General features: G+C 34.3%; 1 protein-coding gene across 1 annotated transcript; it reads left to right on the top strand.

The window, feature by feature from the left end:
* Positions 1–1,814: 1,814 nt before the first annotated feature.
* LOC139515807 (uncharacterized) lies at positions 1,815–4,831 on the top strand. Its single transcript, XM_071305505.1, has 2 exons — positions 1,815–2,072; positions 3,289–4,831. The coding sequence occupies exon 2, from the start codon at positions 3,297–3,299 to the stop codon at positions 4,812–4,814; it is 1,518 nt and encodes a 505-aa protein (XP_071161606.1). The 5' UTR covers positions 1,815–2,072; positions 3,289–3,296; the 3' UTR covers positions 4,815–4,831.
* Positions 4,832–10,200: the final 5,369 nt, after the last annotated feature.

Below are 10,200 nucleotides of genomic sequence, written 5' to 3'. Positions count from 1 at the left end.
CAACAATGAATCAAAAACTCAGGGTGGCTGTCAAGATCCTGGTGCTTACATTACAATGCTGTGATATAGGATGGGTGGCTGTCAAGATCCTGGTGCTTACATTACAATGATGTGTTATAAGATGGGTGGCTGTCAAGATCCTGGTGCTTATATTACAATGTTGTGTTATAAGATGGGTGGCTGTCAAGATCCCGGTGCTTATATCACAATGTTGTGTTATAAGATGGGTGGCTGGCAAGATCCCGGTGCTTACATTACAATGTTGTGGTATAAGATGGGTGGCTGGCGAGATCCCGGTGCTTACATTACAATGTTGTGGTATAAGATGGGTGGCTGTCAAGATTCTGGTGCTTACATTAAAATGTTGTGGTATAAGATACCTGGTGTTACATTACAATGTTACAATGTTGTGATATAGGATGGGTGGCTGTCAAGATCCCGGTGCTTACATTACAAATTAATGGTATAAGATGAGTGATTAAATCACTAGATCAAAGATTTTAAAATTAGTTTTTTCTTTAAACTTTTTTAAAACATGACTGATATACTTGTTTATTGTTATATTGTAGCTTCTAAAATGATATAATTATATTTTTCAGCAAATGAAGACATTGCTGTTTGTATGAACACAGCTGAGAGATTTTTTACCATAGAGAATACCACACTGACACATGCAGAGTTGATTGTTCAAATTAACAATGAGTTTATAATAAATTTATTTTCTTTATTTGATTGTTAGTATTTAATATATGTCACTGAGTAACGGTTACACATGGAAACTTAAGATATAGGAAGGTTTTGAACATTGAGCACTTTGTGGTCCTATACTATTGTCATTGTTAGTATTGCTGCTGTGGTATTTTTAATGATATTATATTCCAGATGTATTTGTCAATCCTATGGAAGAGAAACAACACAAAGTAGAATAACAGAAGAAATGAACCATAGCAGAACGAAACGGAATGAAACGCACACAAATTAAATGGTAGAACAAAAAACACAACACAAATAAAAATAACAGTCTAACAGTCGTGACTATTCACAGTAATCATGTTGACTAACCAACATGGTCACTTCCGACTATTTCAATCAGTCATATGGACTGCATTCAATTGTCAAACTGACAAATGTGCATAGTCAATTGAACAATCCAATTCGTCATAACGAGTATGACATATAGTCATTTTGACTTCCTAACATAGTCATAATGACCACTCTACTCAGTCAATTATGACTAACCATCTAGTCAAACGACTAAGAGCATAGTCAAAATGATTAAAGTGCATTGTCATCTAGAGGACAGTCAAAATGACTAAATAAATTAGTCAAATTGACTAATTTAGATTTTCAGTGTGCTGGACGCATAATACAGAGAAATACTAAGTCGAACTCTAATTAATCGAGGTCTTAAAGAGCGCATGTTGTGGAGAATGCACCACCTTTGAACCTCAAAGTATTTAAACATAAGTTTATTGGAATGGTCAATAGGTAACTTGCATGTTTTAGAAGCCACTGGATAACGCCCGTGTTTTCCTGTAGCATGATAACCCTGCTTCCGGTTTACCTACCGATAAGCTGTTAATTCATATATCAATTCATTCGTGTACTGAAAATCCATGAAATATTTGCTACTGGGCATTACACAGTGACACAATGCTCAATCAATCAATGTGTTTAATAAAAAAAAAAAAACCATTGCAACTTTCAAATGAAGCATCATTTAACATATTTTAAGCACGACAAAACATTTTAATAATATTTCTTTAAATGACGGTAAAATTATTAATGCATGATTGGATTTCTTATAGTTGGAATTTAAACTTAATGAAATCATGTATGTCATATACGTTCTAAATTGTTGTCCTTAGAGATAATGTGTAAATATATTAGAAATTTAATATAAGTAGCGTTCAAATAATACAATACTTAAGTTATTTAAAAAGAAAAGATTCGTTCAACCTCGACAATGTCACTGATATTTTGTGTATTGGAATATTCATATTTGTGCCATCACCACTAAGAAATTAAAAATGGTCAGCTTATTTGATATTTGTCTTGAATAAAGTAATCGGGTAAGATTTATACATTAGTATTTGAGATTAAATAGCTTAAAAGTAATTTGAACTGACTTGCTCATTATAGTTTAAAATTCGAGTGAGATAATCCTATAAATATCAATATGAAAAGTCAATTTGAGCTAAACAATTTAAGGTATGTCGGATTTAAAATTCGTGATTATATATAAGTAAACGAGAAATGTTACATATTTAAAACAAATAAAAATTCTATGTTTTTCGCATTCATGAAAATAATACGCGGATAAAACAGCTAATTACAAACGAAAAAGAGGTGACGGGGTCTATACATATAAAGAAGACAACTATACTAAACGGCACACAAAACAAAACAAACTAATGTATAGGGGGAGGGTTGAGATCTCACAAACATGTTTAACCCCGCCGCATTTTTGCGTCTGTCCCAAGTCAGGAGCCTCTGGCCTTTGTTAGTCTTGTATTATTTTTAATTTTAGTTTCTTGTGTACAATTTGGAAATTAGTATGGCGTTCATTATCACTGAACTAGCATATATTTGTTTAGGGGCCAGCTGAAGGACGCCTCCGGGTGCGGGAATTTCTCGCTACATTGAAGACCTGTTGGTGACCTTCTGCTGTTGTTTTTTTCTGTGGTCGGGTTGTTGTCTCTTTGGCATATTCCCCATTTCCATTCTCAATTTTATAATGTGTGATCTGATGTATAACCTATGCTCATGAATTAAACACCATAACATAAGTATACTGAACTCTGAAGCTGAAAAACCACCAATATGTAAATAAGATGTGGTATGATTGCCAATAAGACAATTTTTCACCAGAAACAAACATTCTAGGATGAAAACAACTATAGGGCAGTATACGACCTTCAGCAATGAGCAAAACCCACACTGCACGGTAAAATATATAGTACTTTGAATGTATGATGAATAGTGTCAAAATTTTGATATGAAATTGAAATAATATTTACGTTTGAGGAGAAGAGGGTTTTATTTTAATGAATCTAGACATTTAAAACTTGTATCACGTTATTACGCAATAAGTATATATTTATAATACGGGTATGATTGTATGGAACAATAAATCCGCTTTATCTATGATTAAGCAAGGATTTTGTCTGAATCTAAATGGATTTAATTGCCCATGTAGATGTATTTACACATTCCAATGGTCATCTATACACATATATTATACATGTCGATTCATATAACAAACATAACAATGAACCTAATTTACAGGTCAAGTTATGGGCTGTAAGAACAGCACCTCCACAAAAGTAGAACCGTTTCATCAAACAAAGGAGAACGGTGTTATACCTACTGCGCATCAAAACGGACACATTCCCTCTTCCAAAATAGTGGACACACCTAGAGAGACATTGGGTCAACTACCTAATCAGAAGGATTCGTACGTGAATAATGCCGGTAACGATACTAGGATACTAGAGAACCAAACTGAGCAGACTCAGAACGAGGCAGAACATTCGGAGGAGGAACCAGATGAAACAACTGTACAGCCGATCTCATTAAACCAAGATACCGTAACCTCAGAACATCCGAACGAAACCGGAACAAAACAAGAGAACCAAAGTGAAACTCGAACACCTCGTGATCTGACAGCAAGATCATCCGGTGATCAGAGTCAACGCTCCACAAGTAGGGAACCCATTGTAGTACCAACAATGTCAATGGCCGAGGAAGATCTATTACTGACTAATTATACGATTAAGGACATCTCGATTCATAATAAGTCAAAAGGATTAATAGATATCTTTCCACTTAGAAAAAATGTGTACTCGACTGCTAAATTCAAAGACGCCATGAAAAATGTGGTAATACAGAAATATGAGAAATTTAAAGAGGAGGAAAAGAAAGTTGATGATTACGACTATGATAGTGATTTTTATGAAACCTGGAAGAGATCTCCAATCTTTTTAGTTTTATATAGATATAAAAAAATGTTTTTAAGATTTTCGGACATTAAAACTGTGTTGCCAGCGTGTAAAGTGGCGAACGTTATTGATAACGACGACTTTTTTACAGATATAATAACAGACTCCACTACAATTCTAGATGATTTAAAAGGCGAATCAAAAATAACTGAATACAAAAAGGAATACAGAGACTTATTACAAAGATTCTTAGATATTTGTAATACATTAACGACTGGAGACGATAGTTTCAACGATTCACTTGAACCTAATGGACGCACTGATGGACGTGCGTCTACTATGAAAGGACTGGATCCGAACACAATAGAATTTCCGATAGCAGACACAATACAAGCGGACTTAACCGTTCTACGCAAATGGATAGAAAAATGGGAACCCTTCGATACGGAAGTGCCTTCCGAAGGGGCATCGCCAATGCTTCCGGACAAAGTTGTAAATGCGCTAACTGATCTCATAGAACTTCAAGACTTTTGTCGAGTGTCCTCGGACGGACTTCCGGATTTTGACTTTACGATCGAGGGAGAGGTAGCTTGGCCGGTGATTGAACTGGATATTGTGAAAAACGATAAATCAACCGAAGAACAGGAAAAAGTGTGGCGGTCTCGTGAATATCGGACTGATCTTAACGATCCTATGTTTTTGTTAAGTAGGCAAACAAGACTTGAAATGTATTTTATTAACAAGTATGAATGGGATAGTTCAAAATTAGATCCATATCGAGGCTTTACAACAAGACTTCAAAGAGGATGGCAAGAATTCCAGGCTCTTGCTAAAACAGAGGAATTTACGGTTATACCAGAGGACGAGTATTAAAAAATATTTGAAAAATGTGCATGTTTAATTCATTTTTAAAGCACGTGCGTTGGTCCTTTTAAATTGACTAGATAAAACATAATGGATTTCTAATATAAAGTTTTCATTTAATTTTGATAATTGATTCAAGTGATTCGTCACTCTATGTTAAGGGAGCTACCGTTTGATTTTTAAGGGGGGGGGGGGGGGGGGCTAGGATGACATTTGAAAAAAATAGGCAGGACAAAATTTTTCATCCTAGCCCCCCCCCCCCCCCCCCCCCCCCCCATAAAAATCATATGGTAGCTCCCTAAGTGGTATCATGTTTTGACAATCAACGTAATAAAGTTGGAGGCGGTGGATTCTCCGCCAGTGCTACCGTTGTATTACTTAATGGATCAGTGTATGGTAGGTTAAAGGTTACAATTGCCATATCTATACCTATATAAGTTTCCAGTTTCCATGAAACTAACATTCGAAAACCCGGTTGAAATAGAACAAAAGAATCGAAGCTCTTTATTAGAAGGCGATAAATGTGTACTGTAATGTTAACTATAATGACAACAAAATTAAAGTTAATAGAAACAAACAAAATTACAAATTTCTTCTCAATTACGACGTGTTTTATTTTAAAAACACCGTTTGCCTAAGTTTTCAATTTATCTAGTACATCGTTAAGCAGAACAATTAGATATCAAGTCGACGACATGGGTATCTTTCAAGTTTGATGTAGAAAATGCATAACCTCCGATTAAATTTTTTTTTTACCACGGACGGAAAACATATCAATCTATTAGTTTGGTAATTTTCGTGTCTGCCGTTCCATTATGTGACTCAAGAAAAAAATCCCCAAAATGGGTAACAAGAGTATTGAAAAGAGAAAATCGAGTACATTTTTTTTTTATGTTAGGGCGTGTTTGAGTTTAATATTTTGTCTTGATATCGTACAAAGCAAGAATATTTCATACATCGTCTCGCTTCAGATTCTTTCATTTTTATATATCAAAGCTACAGGTTGACTTTATAACATAAAAAATCACAGTACTAAAAGATGAAATATATGGGTCAAGTGAAATATCTATCTAATAATTCACAAAAACAGAGTAGGTGTGTTCGAATAGCTATTTTTTTTTACTGAAAGTACTTGACGACAGTCTTTCAAGTTGGATGATGAAAATGCATATCTTCGAAAAAGAAAAAAAATTGTGTGTGATAACTAGGGTTAATCACTAAAAAAAATCTAGTCTGCCCTTCCACGAAATATTTAATCAGAATTTTTTAAATGTTTATGAATTTTCGAAAATTCCACCTGACAACCGATCAGACAATAGTTTTAAGTTGAATCAATGCAGACAAGATCATTAACTGATAGCTCATTAGCTAGTTGATTCATTTGTCTTTTAAAATACAACTGACATATAAGGATCGTAATGGTGCAATGTGGATAAATTTATCGGTTTCCAAGAGCAAAATTGGTAGCGCGTCATCCCTACAATGGCTGCCATTTCTACGATTGTGTAAATGAACTGGCGTAATGGGGAGATAATTTTGACGAAGTAGAATCCTGATGTAGACCTGTAATACCAGTAAATATGGTAATTTAATAAAGCTCATTGCAACCATTTCAATACAATTTCCACAAAGCAGTGGAATGCTTGAATTTGAATATGGTCAAGTCTCATCTTGACAATTTCGTCGTGAGTGAAGTTCCTTGAAGGTGAAATCTCGCTTAACATGTTGCAATCGTAAATGAATAGCATCGCTAATGTTGTAATGCAATTGAAAGCACGAAGCTTATTTATGTTCTTTACTGTAAAGGATTGAACTTTTCTTGTTTTCAAAATTATGAAATTAGACTACTTCGGTCAGTGATCAGTGGTGTCTTATACGACTCAATTGCGGGATGTCATATATTTGATCCCAGGGCGGACTCGAACCAAATATATGAAGATTGGTATCTGCTGCTTTTCCAGCAAGCATCAATTAGGAATATGAGCAAATACTTGTCGGTCGGTCAGAATAATGCAGTAGTTTTGGTCTTGCATAAATCGGGGTTTATATTAAAATCACATTATGTTCTCGTTATGAATATGCATTTTAACTTGCCACTGGACGTTTAAACGGAACCGCCACCCATTATAATAGTTAATGAAATTTACAAACTATAATGTATATGGTTCAAACGATATCTGAAAAACGAATATTTGCAAAAATAGATTTATAAATTAATTGGTTATGTGACTATGATCTTTAATACACTGACCTCAAAATTATTAGAGATTTATTACATCCCAATGCTAATTATCAACCATATTGTTAAAGGTGTAGAGTTTCTCTTTAAAAATACTTTCGGTCATTTCTCGATTATAGTGACCTTGACTTTTGACAAGCTGACCGTCCTCCCTAAAAAGTCACGGTCTTTTACTTTCAAAGGGACGATTGCAAGCAGTTATAACGGCTCCCAGTTTTTGGTGGGGTTCGTGTTGCTTAGTCTTAAGTTTTCTATGTTGTGTCTTGTGTACTTTTATTTGTCTGTTTTTTGGGTTTTTTTAGCCATGGCGTTCAGTGTCAGTTTATATTCGATCTACGAGTTTTACTGTACCTCTGCTATATTTCGCCCCTCTTTTAGTTAAGTTTGCCATTTGTTCAGAAGAAATCATACGGAAACAGAATGTTCCCAAATGTAATTGCTGATTTGACATTGGCCATCAAAATAGACAGCAACCTTCAATTTAAATACGTTTGTTAGTGATTAAAAATATCCATGGATGATGTATAAAAATTGCAAAATTGATAAAATTGGGAGAATTATAAGAGACAACAACCGATTAAAGAGCAGATAACAGCCGAAGGCCACCAATGGGTCTTCAATGCAGCGAGAAAATCCCACATCCGGAGATGGTCCTCGGCCTACCCCTACATAAAATTGTGTACTAGTTTAGTGGAAATGGACGTCACACTAAGTTTCAAAACATATTTATAAATGAACTAATTAAAAATTAAAAAACATACATGACTAACAAGTGTTAGAGGCTCAGCCTGACAGGCGCAAAATTGCGGCGGGTTACACATGTTTTGTGAGATCTCAACCGTAAGTCCGGAACCTAAATACTGGCATCCAAAGTGTTAACCTTGTTTGGATATCAATAGCTTCTGAAATAATTTCTTTCGACCTAGTGATCGCAAACTCATTATAAAATGAATTCACTCAAATGAGACACTTTGTACAAATGTTGTGTATTGCTCAAATGATTTCGTTGGGAAACTTAATTGACCAAAATTTTGCCACAATTTCAGTCTACCAGTTGCTTCTGTTAGTATGACCTTATAGATCTAGGGTCAGCAAAATCTACCTCACTTCCCTCAAAGGTAACTAATTAAATAATGTTTGGTAAAGCTATTGTATTGTTTATAATTCAAAAGTTTTTGACTGGAAACGTACCGTTTGCCCCACTTTCAGTATTACAATTGTTGCGGTGCCCTTGATATGCCATATAATCTAGAAACCTCAAAATGAAGTACGACTTAAATGTCTTTCTTCCCCATGGCCTTTTTATATTTGGTTACTGTTTATCGATCAAAAAAGATTTTCCTGAATCCGAAATGTTGATATCTAGAATATGAATGGATGAGCTGGAATTGTGACATTGATGACGTTTAACCCGAAAAATAAATTGGAGTCTTGTACTTATAATAAGGCATTTCAAAATAAATGAGAAATTTTCTTGTAACGTCCCTTGAACTGGCCGGGTTTATTGTGATTCATTCTATATGCCAGAAACAACATTAAAACGTATTTAAAATAAACTTAAGAGGGCTCGCGGGTCTAAATCATTTTTTTTTTTTAACTTGTTATAGGATTTCGCTATATTTTTTTTTATAAATGAACTTTATCTTATACAAAATAGAACTAGAGGCTCAAGAGCCCGAGTCGCTCACCTTGGTCTATGTGAATATTCAGTAACAAAGGAAGCAGATGGATTCATGACAAAATTGTGTTTTGGTGATGGTGATGTGTTTGTACATCTTACTTTACTGAACATTCTTGCTTCTTACAATTATCTATAATGAACTTGGCCCAGTAGTTTCAGTGGAAAATGTTACAAAAATTTACAAATTTTATGAAAATTGCTAAAAATTGACTATAAAGGGCAATAACTCCTAAACGGGTCAATTGACCATTTTGGTCATGTTGACTTATTTTTAGGTCTTACTTTGCTGTACATTATTGCTGTTTACAGTTTATCTCTATCTATAATAATATTCAAGATAATAATAAAAAACGGCAAAATTTCCTTAAAATTACCAATTCACGGGCAGCAACCTAACAACGGATTGTCCTATCCATCTGAAAATTTCAGAGCAGATAGATCTTGACCTGATAACAATTTAACTCAGTCAGATTTGCTCTTAATGCTTTGTTTTTTGAGTAATTAGCCAAAACTGCATTTTACCCCAACATTCTATTTTTAGAAATTAGCTGTGGTGGCCATCTTGGTTGGATGGCCGGGTCACCACATTTTTAAACTAGATACCCCAAAGATGATTGTGGCCAAATTTGGATTCATTTGGCCCAGTAGTTTCAGAGGAGAAGATTTTTGTAAAAGATTACTTCGGGCCAGGTGAGCTAAAAATAAAATTAAAAAATGGGGTCACCGTTCATTTACGCTCACAATTTGCCTTCGAAAGAAGCATACATTTTTGTAAAGGTACTTTTTTTTCTGTTGAACTAATAGGAGAAATAGAGGTAATATCGAAATTTAAAAAGAAATTAATTACAGAAATCGATCAACTTTTACAATAGTTTAGTTTAAGTACAGCTTATTTGAAATTTATTATAAAAAATATAGGTCACAGATGAGTTAAAAAAGATATTACGATTTTAATGCCAAAAAATGGCATTTTTGCACTAAAGGGAGATAATTTGGAGCTTTTTCAATGATATCTACATTTTAAAAGTAATCTTGGACCAACACGATTTTTTTAATCATTTTTGTACCATGTGATAAAGTAACAACTACTGAAGGTAATAAATACAACTTGTAATGAAAAATAAATGTTTATTTTTTTTTTCTGAAATTTTATACCCTCAAGCCTTCTTCACACAGAGATGTCTCGTCTCTTTACTGATATTATGATAGTGAAATGCAAATGTTGAAATTAAAATAGCAAATCTTTAACATGCAAGTTATGCAAACTATATCAATAAACCATGCCTGAAGATAAAAGGCTAAACAATAACCATGGAAATGAGATGAGCCAATGTTATTACAACTGCACAACAAATTTCATGGACTAGTTAACACCAGTGGTTCCCCATAAACTGACCTATTCACAAACTTATACAATGCTGACGCCAATGTGCTCTCTAGAAGACACGACAATGTGCTCTCTAGAAGACACGACA

This window comes from Mytilus edulis, chromosome 3 (genome assembly GCF_963676685.1).
Source record: "Mytilus edulis chromosome 3, xbMytEdul2.2, whole genome shotgun sequence".
Classification (NCBI taxonomy): Eukaryota; Metazoa; Mollusca; class Bivalvia; order Mytilida; family Mytilidae; genus Mytilus; species Mytilus edulis.
This window is presented reverse-complemented; position numbering and strand designations above follow the sequence as displayed.